At 38.8% G+C, this 21,245-nt stretch overlaps 2 protein-coding genes and 1 long non-coding RNA gene across 3 annotated transcripts; 2 read left to right on the top strand and 1 right to left on the bottom strand.

Moving 5' to 3' along the window:
* Positions 1-766: 766 nt before the first annotated feature.
* Positions 767-5,903, top strand: LOC124258989 (thiosulfate sulfurtransferase-like). Its single transcript, XM_046693050.1, has 7 exons — positions 767-969; positions 1,358-1,559; positions 2,139-2,234; positions 3,334-3,469; positions 4,087-4,236; positions 4,687-4,811; positions 5,309-5,903. Exons 1-7 carry the CDS (start codon positions 806-808, stop codon positions 5,360-5,362), a joined length of 927 nt encoding a protein of 308 aa, XP_046549006.1. The 5' UTR covers positions 767-805; the 3' UTR covers positions 5,363-5,903.
* Positions 5,904-10,764: 4,861 nt separating this feature from the next.
* On the top strand, positions 10,765-16,570 carry LOC124258991 (thiosulfate sulfurtransferase-like). Its single transcript, XM_046693052.1, has 7 exons — positions 10,765-10,945; positions 11,285-11,484; positions 12,705-12,800; positions 14,119-14,254; positions 15,179-15,328; positions 15,567-15,691; positions 16,170-16,570. The coding sequence occupies exons 2-7, from the start codon at positions 11,326-11,328 to the stop codon at positions 16,227-16,229; spliced, it is 726 nt and encodes a 241-aa protein (XP_046549008.1). The 5' UTR covers positions 10,765-10,945; positions 11,285-11,325; the 3' UTR covers positions 16,230-16,570.
* Positions 16,571-20,634: 4,064 nt separating this feature from the next.
* LOC124258994 lies at positions 20,635-21,245 on the bottom strand. The gene is made up of 2 exons (XR_006893729.1): positions 21,134-21,245; positions 20,635-21,099 (listed from the first exon to the last, which is right to left on the bottom strand). It is a non-coding gene; the product is annotated as an uncharacterized LOC124258994 (long non-coding RNA).

Here is a 21,245-nt window from a genome sequence, read left to right as displayed (position 1 = left end):
CTAGCACTATAAAACCAGCTAAAGTCTGGGCTAGTACAAGCAGCCGCACATACACATACACACGCATGCACGTCATCATATGAACGAAATATAATCAAGCACGACGTTAAACCCAATTTCACCTCACCTCAACACTATAGGAATGCATAGAGTATAGCACAGTAACGTATAGTAACAGATATATTACGTCATATGTGATGTTTTCAATGTGTTCGTCAATTGAATATTATGCACGACAAACGTGTACATAAAGCGGGCCCATAAAGCTTAAGGGAACCTCTCAAAACAGTAATGTTTAATATTGCCAAGTGCCCTGCCTTGCTCATGAGAACATGCCTATTTCGCTGAGAAAAATGTTATAGAATATTGTATTCAATACGGCCCATCTGGATCATGACCAGAAACCTCTTAACTAACATGACAAGAATGTTAAAACGTAAATGTTTACATAAAGTTACCATAATTGTTTTCATCAAGCACTAGAACCACCTCAACCGTTGGCGTGTATAGATGTTTAGACTATCAACCATTGGTTTACCTTCTCCAGGCCGGATCTCGCCTGGAGAGGATTATTGAGATACGACTACACAATGTTGGAGTTTGAACCAGAGCTATCTCTACCTGGGATATATATCTTTCTACATGGAGAAAATAATTCACCGTCGGGTGTACACGCAGTCCTGATACCGCTATATCTATTTATGTCAGTGATATTTACTCAGAGCGCGTGGTGCACGTTCGGTTCTCAAGGACTCAGGATACCGCGTCACGTTCTGACCCGATTTACTCTACAGCGAGTTTCACAATGGCATTTGCGCTGATCAGAAGGGGCTACAGAGTTAGCAAAATGGTTTCTCCGCTGGTAACTCCGGAATGGCTGTCAAGTCAAATCAACGCCGGTAACAAAGATTTGAGAATTTTTGATACAACCATTGGACCTTCCGGGCCTTCTGTGGATGAGTTTAAGAGGTAATGATAACGGCACCCCATTACTATGTCGTAATGTAGAGCATGTTGGTTTCGTAATTTAAATAATAAGTTAGGTTGCATTTTGGAGGTGCATTCTACCTGATGTATATGTAACAGTCAATGTGTAAAATCAGGCAATTTGTAAATTGACTGAAATTTTCAGGCGATTTACAAATTGACTGATTTTGACTGTAACATATGCACCGCAACGACTAAGTTAGAAAATCTTTCTAAAATTTTTTTTTATAATTGCAGAATATATACATTATACACTACGTTTCTCAATTTATTTTTTTCTTTCACAAAATTAAGAATATTTGTGATAATATATTTGATAATATTATGCATTTATTTTTAAATGAATGCATGTTCACGTTTTGTTTGCCAGTGAACATATAGAAGGAGCACAGTTTCTCAACATAAAAAAGCATGCCCCCTTCACTCAACACCTCCCTTTGGGGCTACAAGATCCCGGAGTTTTTCAAGATTACTTGAGATCTCTCGGCATTAACTCATCAAGTCATGTGATCGTGTACGAAAATGTTCAACTGAACGGATTTGCAGCATCTCGAGGATGGTGGCTGTTAAGGGTAACCTATTATTCTCTGTTAACGGTATATTTTGTGAATCTATCCCGGTATGTTTTGTGAATCTATCCCCATATTATCCACATATCAGCATTCAGAGAAGTAGTACCCTTCCTGGAATAGTAGGGTGGAGCCCCCGGTGGAGTGGGTATGGAAATTTAAGTTTACATATTATTGATAGAGGAAAACAAAGTCCGCAAAATAATCCGCCTTTGAAAGACTTCGTCTTGTTGAAAACATATCACTGAATGAGCAAATATTTTACTTCGGGAGGAAAGTCTAGTTTGATCTAAGTATAGCTACGTACGTGCCCGCGCCTTATCGGCGAAGTCATTTTGAAGCAGACAAAGAATAGTTCTTAAACTGAAGTTTAGGCTGACAAAATGTCTGATATTTTGAAGCGGTATAAGGTAGGACAGTTAATATTCACCTGAAACATTAATACACCACATTACGTGAAGTTATTTGCAATCAGTATGCTAAGATGGATTTAAGTAGACAGTGAGTTAAATTAAACGTTGTCCGACTGGATTCCAGGTATAACGTATATGTTGCTGGTAAACCACAGACTTTCTTATCCAGTATCACGGCATAACCAATGTGTCGCTTTTAAACGGGGGACTGGTCAGATGGAAGAAGGAAGGTCACCCGGTCACAGATAAACAAGTTGAGTATGAGGTGAGTGGTCAGTTGAGATAAATAGAGAATCTCACCCTCGTGTCTTTTGATATCAATTTTATCACACCCGTGAAGGTCCGGGTTAGAATATTGATCTTCAGTAAAGTAGAGAATCTCAACCGAGTGTCCTTTGATATCAGTTATATTACACCCGTGAAGGTCCGGGTTAGAACATTAAGTAAACCATGCTTGTCGTAAGAGGCGACTAACGGGATCGGGTGTTCAGGCTCGCTGACTTGGTTGACACGTCATCGGTTCCCAATTGCGCAGATAGATGCTCATGCTGTTGATCTCTGGATTGTCTGGTCCAGACTCTATTATTTACAGACCGCCGCCATGTGGCTGGAATATTGCTGAGTGCGGCGTAAAACTAAATATACTCACTCACTCAATTATATCACCACGAGTTTTCTCATTTTATCATCGAGTGGTGATATATTTGATATCAAAAGACACGATGGTGAGATTCTATTAATCATCCAATATCATACTTAATTTGTCGTTCAAGAGAAATTAAAAACAAAACGTTACCTGTAGCAAGTTCATTTGAAGTCTTGCGTATGAATACATCCAAGTGAACAAGAGAAATGGAAGGGAACGAGTGACACCATTACGTCAAAAAACAAGCACATAAAAAGTTGTGCTAACATGTATTGCTTTATATTCTGCAATACGTAAGTTTCACCATTTCTTGGTGGCATTTTAAGTAAACTTTTATGTCGCAAGAACTAGTTGAAACTTATTCACCTGTCAAAAATGATTTAATTGCGGTGGCCATCTTTGTTTACAGCTAAGGGAGATGAAAGTAATCCGAAAATATTGACCAATCAGCAATTAGCTCAAAACTTACCAAAACCATAGCTCCTAGGAGATACTATCGCTTGATCTTCTACATGCGATATCTCCTCTGGAAACCAGTATTGGATGATAACATCATGCATGCATGCGCCTGTAAAACACACCCCAAAAATGCGAAACGTTTCAAATTACCTGTTAATTGTGATGTGAAACGTTGTTGTGGAACGTGGAACATTGAATTTTGTCAGAAAAAAATGTGTAATATTTATCGAGTTTAAAGTGTAAGTACCATATTTCCCAGAAAGGTGACGTGACGGTCAAGGTCAACAAAAGCCTGGTAATGCTGTACGATGACATCAAACCCGGAGATGGCCGACAGTTCGTTGACACGAGACAACCCTACCATTTTAATGGCGAAGAGAAAGAACCTTCAAAATGTACGAGTCTGCGTAACTGGAACTAGTTACCTAGTAACAATGTTTATTATCTTACCTCACACATAAACGTCGTTTTCTGATTGGCTGAGCGCTCTTCTACTAATTTCAATGTACCCCGATGTTTTGCAAATGCAAATCGATGAAAGGGAGATAACTCTAAATTTGTTTTTCTTGTCTCTCATCGGTATTGGCTAATTGCCTAACTCTGGTACTCCTTATTATGATCCGATACCCTTCAAACAGAAAATGACACTCTCCACTGGTCCCTCGGGCTCAGGTAAAACATAGAGGGTACATCAACCCATGTCTGCCTCTTAACCAGTGAACAACCTCCAATGGTCTAGGGGTCTAAGGCGCTGCAGCTTACTGTGCAGAGTTGTGTCCCTTTGCACGCCAGAAACCCAGGCAACTAATGTTGGTTCGTATCAGGGTTCGTTCCCATAATAAGTATTAGACGTCGTAGACCTGCATTACAGCAATACAGCAAAATAAGCAGCAATAAACTAAACCGACTCTGCTGCGGATTTTGTACGCAAATATACCATTAAACTAATTAAACATGTATGGAGTTACATGCTGGGTCCTTAGTTCTCTTATTTTATTCTTCTGGCGAACAGTTCAGACGGCGCGAATGGAAGTTTTAGGACTGAAATCAGATGGCCTGACGTTTCAGACCGGTCATATTCCCGGAGCCGTCAACATGTACTACCCCTCCATGTACGCTGACGACACCATTTCCTTTAAGGAGAAAGACGAACTTCTCCGAGGTGAGTTACCAGGGAGAAATATTTACACTTTCCTAAGTTGAATAAAATTCTGAAATATATATGTTTAATTGGCAAGGTAAAATTATGAGGATTCGCAATCTTAATTTCACTTTATTTGATTTACTTTTCTGTTTAAAGTGAAATTCATCGGTACGTTTTCACTGCAAACAGACTATAGTATTTCGAAATTCTGTCGCATTTAGGCCAGGGTACTGCCGAAAGCAAGGTCCCATCTTCACCTGTTTCTTCCAAAGAGACCTCGATCTTCGTATCCATTCGATACAACTAAAGCAGGTTTTCGATTAGAGATTCTTTCATATTACCGTAGTTACCTGTAATGACATGTAAACTTTAGTGATGTGAAAGAATCAGCCGATCCGTAACCCATTGTTGTTTATCAACAACAATGTTATATTGCATCAAAATAATCGTGTCAATGCCTTGGTCCAGTGTTTCAGTCAGCTGGGGTCAAGTTGGACCAACCCATAACGTCCACGTGTTACATCGGCTTCACAGCCTGTGCCCTCGCCCTTGCCGCATGTGTCTGTGGAAAGGACGATGCCAGCGTGTACATTGTAAGTTTAATACATCTGCCTGCTGAGTATGCTGATATTTATTCAATATTAAATATGTGTTATATAACACAACTGGGTGAAACATTTTAAGTTTTAAATCAGTTCATATGCATTTTAGCTTTTCATTTTTAGAGTTCAGTTTTACGCCGCACTCAGCAATATTCCAGCTTTGTGGCGACGGTCTGTAAATAATCAAGTCTTGACCAGACAATCCAGTGATCAACAGCATGAGTATCGATCTGCGCAATAGGGATACGATGACATGTGTCAACCAAGTCAGCGAGCCTGACCACCCGATCCCGTTAGTCGCCTCTTACGAAAAGCATGAGTTGCTGAAGATCAATTCTTACACGGATCTTCACGGGTGTTTTAGCTTTTAAACATACAAGTAGTTATATAATCTGTACTTTTGTTCATTACACATTGGTCGGTTTGAACCATATTGCCGAGATTAATACATCAAGGTTCATATATAAACATTCTTTGAATCTCTGAAGGGTTCCTGGGCTGAATACGGACAAAGAGCTTCTGCCGCCGAAGTGGAGTGCTAGCTTTGAAAACATACTCACTAGACAGAAGGCCTGTTTTGTAGTCTTAGTAGTTGCTGCTGCGTGCATTGTGACCGGCTGGAGGTGCGTCAAGTGAGTGAGTTTGGTTTTACGCCGTTTTTAGCAATATTCCAGCAATATCACGGCGGGGGACACCAGAAATGGGCTTCAGTCATTGTATCCATGTTGGGAATCGAACCCGGGTCTTTGGCATGACGAGCGAACACTTTAACCACTGGGCTACCCCACTGCCCCGTGTCAAGTGAAGGAACTGAGATGATGAGATTCGTGTTTGAAACTCGATTCTTTGCACTTGTTAAACAGAGTAAATGTATTTGTAATTTACACCACTGTTGTGTCCTAAGACCTAAGATCTACAGTGACAACCATTCTATATATGTGGTAAACGGGGAAATATATGCTTCTATATAGTCCTCTGTTCTGCTACTAAAACCTTTGTAGAGACCCATTTTATTTTTGTTAAACGGGGTAAATGTAATGTTTTTAGTTACACCATTGTTTTGTTACTACAACTAAGACCTGTATTCACACTCATTCTAGATATATAGTAAACTGGGTAAATATATGTTTTATTTCACCATTCTTTTGTTACTACATCTAAGACCTGTATTCACACTCATTCTAGATATATGATAAACTGGGTAAATATATGTTTTATTTATACCATTGTTTTGTTACTACAATTAAGACCTATATTCACACTCATTCTAGATATATGGTAAACTGGGTAAATATATGTTTTATTTACACCATTGTTTTGTTACTACAACTAAGACCTGTATTCACACTCTTTCTAGATATATGGTAAACTGGGTAAATATATGTTTTATTTACACCATTGTTTTGTTACTACAACTAAGACCTGTATTCACACTCTTTCTAGATATATGGTAAACTTGGTAAATATATGTTTTATTTACACCATTGTTTTGTTACTACAACTAAGACCTGTATTCACACTCATTCTAGATATATGGTAAACTGGGTAAATATATGTTTATATTTACACCATTGTTTTGTTACTACAACTAAGACCTGTATTCACACTCATTCTAGATATATGGTAAACTGGGTAAATATATGTTTTATTTACACCATTGTTTTGTTACTACAACTAAGACCTGTATTCACACTCATTCTAGATATATGGTAAACTGGGTAAATATATGTTTTATTTATACCATTGTTTTGTTACTACAACTAAGACCTATATTCACACTCATTCTAGATATAAATGGTAAACTGGTAAATGTATGTTTATATTTTTATACACCATTGTTTTGTTACTACAACTAAGACCTGTATTCACACTCATTCTAGATATATGGTAAACTGGGTAAATATATGTTTTATTTATTCACCATTGTTTTGTTACTATTTATACCAACTTTTGACCTGTATTCACACTCTTTCTAGATATATGGTAAACTGGGTAAATATATGTTTTATATTTACACCATTGTTTTTAGATTACTACTTCTAAGACCTGTATTCACACTCATTCTAGATATATGGTAAACTGGGGTAAATATATGTTTATATTTACACCATTGTTTTTGTTACTACAACTAAGACCTGTATTCACACTCATTCTAGATATATGGTAAACTGGGTAAATATATGTTTTATTTATACCATTGTTTTGTTACTACAACTAAGACCTACACTCTTTCTAAGACCTGTATTCACACTCATTCTATTTAGATATATGGTAAACTAAGACCTAAATTTTAGATATATGTTTATATTTTATTTACCATTGTTTTGTTACTACAACTAAGACCTGTATTCACACTCATTCTAGATATATGGTAAACTGGGTAAATGTATGTTTATATTTACACCATTGTTTTGTTACTACAACTAAGACCTGTATTCACACTCATTCTAGATATATGGTAAACTGGGTAAATATATGTTTTATTTACACCATTGTTTTGTTACTACAACTAAGACCTATATTCACACTTATTCTAGATATATGGTAAACTGGGTAAATATATGTTTTATTTATACCATTGTTTTGTTACTACAACTAAGACCTGTATTCACACTCATTCTAGATATATGGTAAACTGGGTAAATATATGTTTTATTTATACCATTGTTTTGTTACTACAACTAAGACCTGTATTCACACTCATTCTAGATATATGGTAAACTGGGTAAATATATGTTTATATTTACACCATTGTTTTGTTACTACAACTAAGACCTGTATTCACACTCTTTCTAGATATATGGTAAACTGGGTAAATATATGTTTTATTTACACCATTGTTTTGTTACTACAACTAAGACCTGTATTCACACTCTTTCTAGATATATGGTAAACTTGGTAAATGTATGTTTATATTTACACCATTGTTTTGTTACTACAACTAAGACCTGTATTCACACTCATTCTAGATATATGGTAAACTGGGTAAATATATGTTTTATTAACACCATTGTTGTGTTGCTGCATCCAAGACCTGTATTCACACTCATTCTAGATATATGGTAAACTGGGTAAATATATGTTTATATTTACACCATTGTTTTGTTACTACAACTAAGACCTGTATTCACACTCTTTCTAGATATATGGTAAATGGGGTAAATATATGTTTTATTTACACCATTGTTTTGTTACTACAACTAAGACCTATATTCACACTCATATTCTGATAAATGGTAAAATTTGTTTACACCACTTTCCCATTCTATATATACGCTAAACGGGGTAAATTGTGTTTTTGTTTAACACCAGGTGTCTGTAACTACAGCTGAGACCTTTAGCTGCTGCTCTTTCATTTTGCTTATGGTTGTGTTTCCTACACGACTTGCCACTGAAGATTTCTTAGCTAATCAGTTAGCGTGTTGAGATAGATAATGTTAGTGGCTCCTGCAGGGCCATTTTACCTGGTTGTCTGGAGATGTTGCCATGCATACCAACAATATTCGATATTTTGATAGGGATGAAACACCACCAAGGTAAAATACACGCTCCTAATTAACAGCTTTCTGGCCTGATTCAGTGAGACAGAAAACTCTCCACAAAGCTGTATGGCTACAGGCATGATTTCAGCTTTTCACCATCTCCAACCATTGGTCTTTACACGTCCGAACTTTCAGGTACATCGGAACATACTTTTTACCAATATTTCAAAGGAAGATTCGACTCTTGCTCAGGGTTGTTTAGTCCAGGTTTCAACGTTCAAGTTCTCAGGAAAAGCTTTCAAAACGTTCAATGGTAAAACGTTCGGTGATTCATAAACACATGTTCACGATATAGTCGAAATTGTACAATCGACTCTGCTTTTAGATTTAGTGTAGACGTGGAAAGGGTTTTGTCGCATTTACTTGTAATGAACTCTACTATTCAGCATTTGAAACGACTCTGTCCAGGTTTGAACTGACCGATTATTATTCCTGTACATGATGTACTACAAATGGTACTACAGAAAGTATACACTTGAAACTTGATTTGACAATGATAACGTTCTTAGGCTGTGAAGGGTTACGGAAATTAGCAAAGTTCCACTTCCGGGTATAGTACCTGTATCACATACATCGCCATTGACTATCTATTAACCATTCCCTGTTCGATTCATTTTAGCCACCGTCAAACATGGATGTATACTTTCTTTTGTCCGTCAGTATAGTATTACATATTTGTATGGTATTGACGTATTTCTGGCGTCAGTAATAGTTAGAATAAACATAGTTTCAGTCTTTGATAGGTTGTTACTTTCTTTTTTATTGTGGTATGGTAGACAGAGCGTGCTGGTTGTAAACCTATCTGGTGTCGGAAGTTAGGGGATTAAAGAAGGACTTGCAGTTAAATTCCAAATTAAGATAGTAGGATAGTGGCGTGACCTGCCATGGGATGTATGTAACAGTAGCTAGCTATAGGAGCTGATGTTCATGAGTAAGTGAGTTTAGTTTTACGCCGCACTCGGCAATATTGCAGCTATATGGCAGCCGTCTGTAAATAATCGAGTCTGGTCCAGACAATCCAGTGATCAACATCGTGAGCATCGATCTACGCAATTGGGAACCGATGACATGTGTCAACCAAGTCAACGAGCCTGACCACCCGATCCCGTTAGTCGCCTCTTACGAAGCATGGGTTACTGAAGATCAATTCTAAAGCCGGGTGCGGGTCTGATGTTCATGAGATTTTGTCGGAGACTATAATTTGTCTGAGGGGTGTATTAGATGGCAAAGCGTAACATGGGATCTTAGTTGGTTAGCACTATAAAAGAGGCATTTGCCGGAATAGAGTACGCGCACGCGCACGCACACGCACACACACCAAAAACGCGACGTGCAACCCGTCACCATAACTGTATGAGTGAGTGAGTTTAATTTTACTCCGCTTTTAGCAATATTCCGGCAGTGGACACCACCCATTGTGTCCATGTGGGGAATCGAACCCTGATTTTCGGCATGACGAGCGATCGCTTTAACCACTAGTCTACCCAACCGCCCCCCCATAACTTTATGACGGATCTCACCAAATCACCCACCCTCCCTCACATCCCATGTAATACCTGCTTCAAACGATAAGTGTTTGGCCATTTACACCCAGTGGAATCGTTTTAGGGGGGCAATCGAGACTATTCACTGGCATGACGTAAATATATTTTTACAAGTATATATTACTACTTCTCACTGTTGTTGACCTAGGGCTGTTTCTAGTGTCATCCTTCTGTAAGCCTTTTACTTTATGAATAAAGCATCCTAACCTGCTGGCAGGAAGTCTCCTATAGTGTAGAACTTTTACAGTGTGTATATAGGGTCTTAAAGATCTGGGTCCCGATCTACAAAGCTTTCTTAACAATACGACCTATCGTAACACTATACGTTATCATAGGCTTACGAACTGTATAGTGCTACGAACGTTTCGTGGATCCGTCCCTTGCCCAATGAATATTATGTTACATGCGCATTTGACACATTGTTTGTTGGACGTTGTATGATTCTATCTGATTACACAAGGTAATGACTGTAGGGGTATCTTTGACTAGGGTCCAGGTAGTATACTGTTGCAATCTTTCGCCACGTGTTAAAGTTTAGGCCTTGACTTGTGAGGTATCAGAGGTGAATCTGCATGGGAATGTGTCTACGGTGAGTGAGTATTGTTTTATGCCGCATTTAGCGATATTCCAGCAGTATCACGGCGGGGGACACCATAAATGGGCTTCACACATTGTGATCATGAGGAAATCGAACCCGGGTCTTCGGCGTGACGAGCGAACGCTTAGACCACCAGGCTACCCCCACCGCCCATCTTGTAGTAAGTTTAAATTCAACGTCGCAGGCCTTGTTTCAGCCATATAGCGAACGGAGCCTACTTACTGACAACTTCGCGTGAAAGTTACATGGAGTTATGGTTTGACCTAGTGACCAAAATTTATCCGCGAGAAGCTGTCGACATCATTCTAGTGAGGGAAACATGGCCTCCCCCACCGTAACACCAGAATGGCTGTCAAGTCAAATACATGCCGGAAACAAAGATTTGAGAATTTTTGATACAACCATTGGACCTTCCGGGCCATCAATCGATGATTTTAGGAGGTGAGAATGCTTTGGTGGTTGCACGTAACTGTGTTCGGTATTATCATACTGCATGTACTGCAAGGCTAGTATCATGTGGACTAGGTTGCGTTTTGGAGGTGCGACCAACGGACTGTTTCTATAATGGTTTCGGTTAACATGATATTTGTCCATGAACATTACTTTAAAATTGGTGTGGATTTTTTTAGACATAGAAATAATTGTAAAAGAAACAAACCGCTACATCAAGACTCACATTTGTCTATATAGTTATTTCAAATGGTGTGTAAACTGAATAAAGCATTATTACAGTAATGTGTATGCATAATTTCCATGACAATAATTTACAATACTTTCCAGTGCGCATATTGAAGGAGCACAGTTTTTCGACTTGAAAAGGAATGCCCCTTCACTCAATACCTCCCACTGGGTTTACCGGATCCTGCAGTTTTTCAGGATTACGTGAGATCCTCGGAATTAACACGTCCAGTCGCGTCATCCTGTACGAAAACATCGACCAAAACGGGTCTAAAGCATGTCGAGGATGGTGGCTGCTGAGGGTATTTATTATTCTCCATTCAGTACACTGATTTCTTCCAAGACCGGTCAAAGACGGAGACGGGCAGTGGGGTGGCCTAATGGTTAAAGCCTTCGCACGTTACGTCGAATGCCCGGGTTAGATTCACCGTGGATTTGCTGGTATAGTGTTAAACGCGGCGCGGCACCATTCATACTGGTGAGACGGCCGTGACCGTGTATCCTCGTGTCTGTTTGTGTTTGTCGTTATAATTGCTGTATACTAGTGGTGGTCCGATTAACTTAAATAATCGAAGATTGATGGCAGTGACTAAACGACCAAGCAATTGATCATGTTTTCTCATAATCGAACACAAACAATTTTGGAAGACATGTTTGCATTAACAATAATTTTCACAAGGTTGGTTTTGTCTGTGACATTAAATTTACATTTCATAAGCACTACATGCTCGTTCCAAGTCATGACTGAATTTATCTTAAAGACTCCAGGAAATTTATGTTCCTAACATACCAGTCATCCTTTAAAGACGTGAAATTTGCAAATGCATTTTGACCAATCTGAAAAAAACCACCTTTGTTCTTTTGCGCATTAACAAGCACAACAGGAAAATTTGATAAATGACGCTAACCAATTATTTTCGATGATTGATCGGTTGTAATGACTGACTGACTGAGTATAGTTTTACGCCGCTTTGAGCAATATTCCAACAATATCACCGCGGGGGACACCAGAAATGAGCTTCACACATTGTGCCCATGTGGGGAATCGAACCCGGGTCTTCGGCGTGACGAGCGAACGCCATAACCATAGGCTACCGAACCGCCCCCGGTTCGGATGAACCAATTATCAATTATGAGATTTTAACCAATTCCCAACACTAATGTATACTGAGTCGAGTTTTATAGTCGCTATGATGTACACGGAAAATTGCTAGCTGACACGTGAAACAATGTTCACTCATTCAGTGGTCTATATTTACTTGTTGTACCCTACCCGTTGATCTTCAGTAACCCATGCTTGTCGTAAGAGGCGACTAACGGGATCGGATGGTCAGGCTCGCTGACTTGGTTGACACATGTCATCGGTTCCACATTGCGCAGATCGATGCTCATGCTGTTGATCACTGGATTGTCTGGTTCAGACTCGATTACTTGTATTTACAGACCGCCGCCATATAGCTGGAATATTGCTGAGTGCAGCGTAAACCTAAACTCACTCACTCACTACTTGTTGTACCCACAGGTTCACGGTATAACGAACGTTTCTGTGTTGAGCGGGGGATTGGTCAGGTGGAAGAAAGAGGGCCATCCCGTCACGGACAAGCAGTTCGAATATGAGGTGGGTGAACTCTTGGACAATATGGCACATGTATACTTTAAAGACTGACTGAGTTTGGTTTTACGCCGCTTTTAGCAATATTCCAGCAACATCACGGCGGGGGACACCAGAAATGTACTTTAAAGAAAAGTGTCAAACATATGCACATGGTAAGAAATGATGATAATAATAAGATCCCGCATTAGAATAGGCCAGGTGGTTTGGTTGATTGGCTGTCAACGCAGCCCGTCTGCTCATAATATCAATCACTGGACTGGTTCTGGCTCGATCTTTTATGTGCCCCATACAGGGGTACGGCATAAAGCTGGAATATTGTTAAGTACACAAGTACACACTCTCTCTCACACGCACACATGGTCTCACTGAAATACTCTGTGTGTGTGTCTCTCTCTCTCTAGCCCTCCCTCTCTCACTCACACCCATGAAGATCCGTGTAACCCATGCTTGTCGAAAGAGGCGACTAACGGGATCGGGTGGTCAGGCTCGCTGACTTGGTTGACACATGTCATCGGTTCCCAGTTGCGCAGAACGATGTTTGTGCTGTTGATCATTGGATTATCTGGTCCATAATCGATTATCTACAGACCGCAGCCATATAGCTGGAATATTGCTGAAACTAAACTCACTTACTCACTCACACACACACACGCACAGATACACAGATCAATACATATATACTACCCATCAAAAGTTTAGACTCACTAGTGTAAATGTAGCCACTTACTTGTCCACTGTTCTAAACTAGCTTTTTGCAAAATATTCCATACTGTTTAAGGTACTGTTTAGTTATGAACTGGTGTATTGTAAAACATATTCGTAACATTGAAAAGATTATTGTCACGAGTTCAGTAAATGATTAAAATCTGTGAAAATTGGCGAATTCTTAACAAAACTTTACACCAAAACGAATCTGTTCACATGCACGACATTTGCTCATGCCTTTCGCAATTTGAAGCATCATCCTTGTGCAATTCATCTGCATAAGGTTTTCAGTTGGTTTGCCCCAAGTTGGTGGAGAAATTCATCTTCGATGTAACCACATACATATACATAACATATAGTGAGTGCTTTAAGTGAGTCTAAACTTTTGATGGGTAGTATATGCCGTCTATCACACACATACGCGCACGCACGCACACATACACACATAAAAGTATTTACGCTCGCTCACAAGCACGCTCTCTCTTACAATCACAGAAACACATCATTTCTTAAATTTTCAAAACTGTGAAATGAAATCTTTAAAATGCCTCAACAAATCTGAAAAAACAGAAAGTGATATTTGTCGAATTCAGAGTGTATGTACCGTGTTTCCCAGAACGGTGACGTAACGGTCAAGTTCAACAAAAGCCTGGTAATGCTGTATAATGACATCAAACCCGAAGATGGCCGACAGTTCGTGGACACGCGACACCCCGACAACTTTGATGGCAAAGAGAAGGAACCCTCAAAATGTAGGTCTGCTAGCGAATGCATCGGAACTGGAAATACTGAAGGGTCACAATTTTGGTGTCCCCAACCATGATGTTGCTGTAATATTGCTAAAATTCTCACGCACGCACGTCACTGAATTTTTAAATTCAGATGTGAATAACTTTGAAAGTGTTTGCACATCATTCGGCTGGACCCGTGTTGATCCCGGTTAGAATTGATCTTCAGTAACCCATGCTTGTCGTAAGAGGCGACTAACGGGATCGGGTGGTCAGGTTCGCTGACTTGGTTGGCACATGTCCCATTTGCGTAGATCGATGCTCATGTTGTTGATCACTGGATTGTCTGATCCAGACTCGATTATTTACAGACCGCCGCCACTGATAGCTTGAAAATTGCTTTGTGCGGCGTAAAACTAAACTCACACACTTACTCATTCGGCTGACTCGTGAATGGGGACGAAGCTTTAACCATTGTTGTTGAGAATGTATTTGATCTTATGCACATGATGCTGAAACTGAATGTTTAAGGAGGAGTGAATGAAATTTGGTTTACGCCAGGATCTGCACTATTTTTAGCACTCTCGCGGTGTCTCCCGCATGCAATCAAGTGTATGAGGAGACCAGGAGTTGAAAGCATCATCAACGATCCAGCCACATCCACGCTGCCAGAATGTCACACACCACAATAACCTCAATACACGGGTCATCACAAACATATGCTGCAAGATCAGTTGGATGATGGCGTGGCATAGTACCCCGATGGGGTGGGTCATTGTTCGATCACTAGATTATATGGTCCGGATTCGATGTGTATATACGTGGTTTGTCATAAAGATGTAATCTTGCTGAGTGCTTCGTTAAACATCAAACATCACTCGGCTTTTGAAACAGGGATCTGATAGCGGAGAAATAGAATAGAAATTCATCTGTTCTCTTTTCTGATAGTCCAGAGCTACTGTATGGGCTTTCTGGGACTGAAGTCTGATGGTCTGAGGTTTCAGACCGGTCACATCCCTGGAGCCGTCAACATCCCCTACCCTACCCTCTTCAAGGAGGACGCTATTTCCCTTAAATCCAAAGAGGAGCTTCTACAAGGTCAGTTACCATAGAAAAACATTACACTCGTTTAACCGGAATTTTGTTCAGATTGATTGATGTCATCTTCTTTCGAGCACAATTATCACCTTTGGCTCTTTTAATGAGAAAGAAATATACTCTTATGCCCAGAAGACTTTAATTCAACATGCTTCAGCCATTCAGATCGCGACACCTACTCACCTCTGATTTCCGATCAATTGATTCCATAAGCTAATATTATGATCCGGTGGTCCAGTGTTTCAGTCAGCTGGGGTCAAGCTGGACCAACCCATGACGTCCACGTGTTACATCGGCTTCACAGCCTGCATCCTCGCCCTGGCCGCGTGTGTCTGTGGGAAGGACGATGTCAGTGTGTACTATGTAAGTATAATACACATGCTGAGCATACTGTTTTATATGTATAGAGTATCTACTCATCTTCCAGCAATAAAATATCATTTTGTGACGAGTATATTCGTAAGTGACGTCCTGTGAGATCCTACCGTTCATCCTTTCATAAGTAGAGATGTAATGCTAATTGGCTTGTATATTTAGACATTAAATTGTTGGGTACATTGTTACATTCCATGTTGTTAGTCGTGCAAAAGAGCATTTCAAGATATTTATGCCATTTCAATTTTAAGCAAATCTTTTCTTTGTGAAATTCCAATAGTGCTAATGATTATGCAGTTTTGAGAACTATAAAATGGAACTTTCCTTAACTAATGTAAATGTATGACGAAAATAGGACCCATAACCTTCATTTACACTGATCTTCTTTTCATTCAATCATTCATTTCCTGACTCACATCTCACTATTGCCTAAAGCGTCACCTAATTATGATTACATCCTTCGAAGGGTTCCTGGACGGAGTACGGACAAAGGGCATCTGAGGCCAGTGTGGAGTGCATGTATTGAATACGTAGCCAGTAGCAGGTCCATCCTCTTCTGATCTTGATCTGCTGCTGCTGCTGCTAATGATGATGAAGAAGACACTGACGATGCTGATGTTGGTGCTGCTGAAGCTACTGTTGCCGATGATGAAAACTGCATGCATTGTGAGCCGTTGGTGCTGTATGTAGAGAGGGGACTCAGATGTTGACTTATTTGCTAAAGAATATATTATATGAAACTGATAAAGATCAAATAAACAAAAAGTGTTTTACCCCAGTTCTAAAATCGCAAGTACAGTGATCGTAGAGTCAGGCTCAGTTACAATTATGAATGGAAAGAGAACTTTAATAAAGTTCTAATGTTCATATGTTTTTGTTTTCTAAAATCACTGACACTGGTGAACGACGAACTGTACGTTATTCCCTCAGGATCTTGTAATCACTTGTGAAAAACATGTACTCCGAAGTGTGAAGTGAATCGATAGAAACATATAAAGTGTTGTTTTCCAGTTGCCAATATTTTCACTTGAAATACAGCAGCATTCATGTAAAGAAATTAACACAAACTTTGTTTAACGAGAAACTAAGGGTCAGGTTAGAGTAGATGTACACTATTAAATCTCTATATTGCACAAGAAGGCAGTTCTCGTTGCCAATGGTATGCATGACTCTGAGAGAGACTCGCTGTATTGTAAATGAAACAGTAACTGTCATTGCGACAACATATCGCCAGGCAAAAACAACGCTTACTGTTATCTTACCTCACACATAAATGTCGCTTTCTGATTGGCTGAGCGCTCTTCTAATATTTTCAATGTACCCCGCTTACAAACGAGTAACATGTTCTGTGTTAACCGCTGGTAATTCCGAACTGTGGGAATTCATTTGGTACTTCGTGCTGGTAATTCTTTATCTCCATTAATTGAGTCACGTATGATGTACGGAAATTACCGATGTTTTGCGAATGCAAATCGATGGAAAGGAAATAACTCTAAAATTGTTTCTCATGTTGAGTGTTTTGGCTGTTGTCGGTATTGCCTAATTGCCTAACTCTGGTACTCCGTATATGATGCAATATCCGTGCTTCAAACAGTTCAAAATTAACATTGAGGTGTTCGGACAAACATAAACAAATAGAGGGTACGTCAACCCATATCCCCGTCGTGACCAGTGAATAATTTATAGTATATTAACTGTGTGCACAGTCGTGTATGGCAACATTGCAATATGTTTTGAAGTAAATTACAAATCCTCAATCTTCATGGACGTTTGTTTTCAGTATAGTTTATTCATTTCGTTATTTCGGCTTTATTGAATGACAACAAAATGCATCTGCTTACCAGTCTCGAGTTAGACAAGGTGCTCCGTGGCACCAGGGAGACGCTATAAGGGGGAGTGGTCACTCCTCGGAAAGCTCCTAAGCTATGCCTCGGCTCGTCACGTGACCAGTGTAGCCAATATGGCGGCAGCGTAGTTTTTTAAGATTTAGCCCGGTATATTTTCAACAGCTGATTACATACGCTGAGTGTTGTGACAACTGAAAACCTACATGTAGAAGATAAGTTACCTATTCTGTCACTTCATTTCAAGTCAGATAATTGTTATTAGTGCCAGTATAAGTACAGTAGCTTTGTAGTAAAGTTTCAAGTGGGCATGTTGTAGCTCACTGGCTTCAATTCTCAGTACACAGCGAAGAAAGACTAAATTATATCGCTAAAACTTCTTTCACATATTCGTTTAATTTTTAGAAGGAAATATACTTTTAGTTGAAAGGTGTTTGCAAGTAATAGTGATAGTTTTATAACTAAAAAATTTGCTAGGGTGTATTTGAGGTGTGTGAAAAATATGACATATCGCCGATCTGCCATTGAAATACTGCAGGGCGTTGTTTGAGTGTTTCTAGTTAGTGTTCAAAAACATCTTTCACATACACCTTCAATTTTTATGAGGGGAATATACCATCAGGTGAAAGGTGTTTGCAAGTAATAGTAATAGTTTTATAATTTAAAAAATTGTTAGTGTGTATTTGAGGTGTGTGAAAAATATGACATATCGCCGATCTGCCATTGAAATACTGCAGGGCGTTGTTTGAGTGTTTCTAGTTATTGTTCAAAAACATCTTTCACATACACCTTCAATTTTTATGAGGGGAATATACCATCAGGTGAAAGGTGTTTGCAAGTAATAGTGATAGTTTTATAATTTAAAAAACATTGTTAGTGTGTATTTGAGGTGTGTGAAAAATATGACATATCGCCGATCTGCCATTGAAATACTGCAGGGCGTTGTTTGAGTGTTTCTAGTTATTGTTCAAAAACATCTTTCACATACACCTTCAATTTTTATGAGGGGAATATACCATCAGGTGAAAGGTGTTTGCAAGTAATAGTGATAGTTTTATAATTTAAAAACATTGTTAGTGTGTATTTGAGGTGTGTGAAAATATGACATATCGCCGATCTGCCATTGAAATACTGCAGGGCGTTGTTTGAGTGTTTCTAGTTATTGTTCTAAAACATCTTTCACATACACCTTCAATTTTTATGAGGGGAATATACCATCAGGTGAAAGGTGTTTGCAAGTAATAGTGATAGTTTTATAATTTAGAAAACATTGTTAGTGTGTATTTGAGGTGTGTGAAAAATATGACATATCGCCGATCTGCCATTGAAATACTGCAGGGCGTTGTTTGAGTGTTTCTAGTTAGTGTTCAAAAACATCTTTCACATACACCTTTAATTTTTATGAGGGGAATATACCATCAGGTGAAAGGAGTTTGCAAGTAATAGTGATAGTTTTATAATTTAGAAAACATTGTTAGTGTGTATTTGAGGTGTGTGAAAAATATGACATATCGCCGATCTGCCATTGAAATACTGCAGGGCGTTGTTTGAGTGTTTCTAGTTATTGTTCTAAAACATCTTTCACATACACCTTCAATTTTTATGAGGGGAATATACCATCAGGTGAAAGGTGTTTGCAAGTAATAGTGATAGTTTTATAATTTAGAAAACATTGTTAGTGTGTATTTGAGGTGTGTGAAAAATATGACATATCGCCGATCTGCCATTGAAATACTGCAGGGCGTTGTTTGAGTGTTTCTAGTTATTGTTCTAAAACATCTTTCACATACACCTTCAATTTTTATGAGGGGAATATACCATCAGGTGAAAGCTGTTTGCAAGTAATAGTGATAGTTTTATAATTTAGAAAACATTGTTAGTGTGTATTTGAGGTGTGTGAAAAATATGACATATCGCCGATCTGCCATTGAAATACTGCAGGGCGTTGTTTGAGTGTTTCTAGTTATTGTTCTAAAACATCTTTCACATACACCTTCAATTTTTATGAGGGGAATATACCATCAGGTGAAAGGTGTTTGCAAGCAATAGTGATAGTTTTATAATTTAAAAAACATTGTTAGTGTGTATTTGAGGTGTGTGAAAAATATGACATATCGCCGATCTGCCATTGAAATACTACAGGGCGTTGTTTGAGTGTTTCTAGTTAGTGTTCAAAAACATCTTTCACATACACCTTTAATTTTTATGAGGGGAATATACCATCAGGTGAAAGGTGTTTGCAAGTAATAGTGATAGTTTTATAATTTAAAAAAAATTGTTAGTGTGTATTTGAGGTGTGTGAAAAATATGACATATCGCCATTGGTGCTTGTGATGCTTGACTGTTATAGTTCTAAAACTTCTTTCTTTCTTGTTGATCTTAGTATTTGACAAAACTGGAAAGGTGTTTACAACGCTTTGTGATAGTTCTAAACTTTCTGTTCTTGAGGGGTCTGTGACAGTGTCAGTTAACATTCTGTCAATGCCCATGTCATTCCACACATGCAATAAGATATCTGAATTAGTTACTAATGTAAAAACATGTCTCAAAGTAATTTGTTTTTGAAAAAGGACAGCTGATGTTAACATTTGTGTTCTACCGATAGTTTTGCGTTCTTTAATATGTTTGGGGAGGGATGGCCGTGGTGTATCATTTATTCTTTCATTCATTCACATATGTTCTTTTTATTTTGTTCTTTTTCTTAATTTCTTTCATTCATTCACATAAAATTCTTGCTCTTAATTCATTCATTCATTCATTGTAAAATTCCGACTGATACAATACACTGGCTGAAGTACTGTTAAACGCAGCCGAAGTTGCGCTGGGACCGAACCAAGTCACTGTGTGCGTTGGAGCATGACGAGGCACACGTTAATTAGTACAAATGGTAAAGAAAGCAAGCGAGTGACCTATCCCTGTTGTAGAGGGTTCATTCTCACTTATCCACCACCCTTTAGTTTTGACAAGGGGATTAGATGGGATTAGTTGACACGGGTTAGTGATTACACTGCTCACTCTGAAATTTGGTCCTGGTGGGTGACACTAATTAGCTGATTTGCCCTGTTACAGTGAACAGTGTTCGTGAACTTTAATTAAATTGTGTCGATTATGCTATTTGTGTTTTTTTAATTCAGTGAACACTTTTCACTATTACACGATTATAAAATGGTACATGAGGTTCTTTAAGGTCAGTCACGATGGCTAACCAACAGGTTAATGTCCAGGTTATTCCTAATGGTAGAGGTGGTCAGTACTTAGTGTTCCAAAATTACAAGTTTGTAGTTAAAAGAAGACGAGGAACATCTGTCCATTGGAACTGCGCCCAGAAGAACTGCCATGCCACGGTTAACACCAAAGATAATATTCTCACGTCCTACAGAGACCAGCATAACCATGCATCTGTGGAGAATAGAATCGCTGTAGATTCTTTCTTGGCCAATCTTAAGGACCTTGTCCGAAAAGATTCCAAACCAATTCCATCTCTTTATCAGGAGGAGTTATCAGGTAAATATTAACATAAATACTTGGCAACTTTTTAATTACTATTAAATACTAAAATACTACAACAGTTTTCTTTGAATTTAACATTGTGTTTCTCTGTTCTAGGTCTGAGAGTGATGAATCCTGACATCATTGCAGAAGTGCCCATCTTTGACAGTGTACGTCCTGCTCTATACCGCTCCCGAGCCAAAGACAGC

This window comes from Haliotis rubra, unplaced genomic scaffold (assembly GCF_003918875.1).
Source record: "Haliotis rubra isolate DU_JTF1 unplaced genomic scaffold, ASM391887v1 Scf705, whole genome shotgun sequence".
Lineage (NCBI taxonomy): Eukaryota > Metazoa > Mollusca > Gastropoda > Lepetellida > Haliotidae > Haliotis > Haliotis rubra.
The sequence above is the reverse complement of the archived record's forward strand: the minus strand, read 5'-3'. Positions and strand labels throughout refer to the sequence as shown.

What these genes read in the sequence shown, in the direction of transcription:
- LOC124258989 (XM_046693050.1), top strand. Translation starts at nt 806, where the DNA reads ATGGCATTTGCGCTGATCAGAAGGGGCTACAGAGTTAGCAAAATGGTT. An exon ending in TCTGTGGATGAGTTTAAGAG is followed by an intron (nt 970 to 1,357) that starts GTAATGATAACG and finishes TTTGTTTGCCAG; the next exon opens with TGAACATATAGAAGGAGCAC. An exon ending in ATAAACAAGTTGAGTATGAG is followed by an intron (nt 2,235 to 3,333) that starts GTGAGTGGTCAG and finishes CATATTTCCCAG; the next exon opens with AAAGGTGACGTGACGGTCAA.
- LOC124258991 (XM_046693052.1), top strand. Translation starts at nt 11,326, where the DNA reads ATGCCCCTTCACTCAATACCTCCCACTGGGTTTACCGGATCCTGCAGT. An exon ending in GAGGATGGTGGCTGCTGAGG is followed by an intron (nt 11,485 to 12,704) that starts GTATTTATTATT and finishes TTGTACCCACAG; the next exon opens with GTTCACGGTATAACGAACGT. An exon ending in ACGATGTCAGTGTGTACTAT is followed by an intron (nt 15,692 to 16,169) that starts GTAAGTATAATA and finishes CATCCTTCGAAG; the next exon opens with GGTTCCTGGACGGAGTACGG.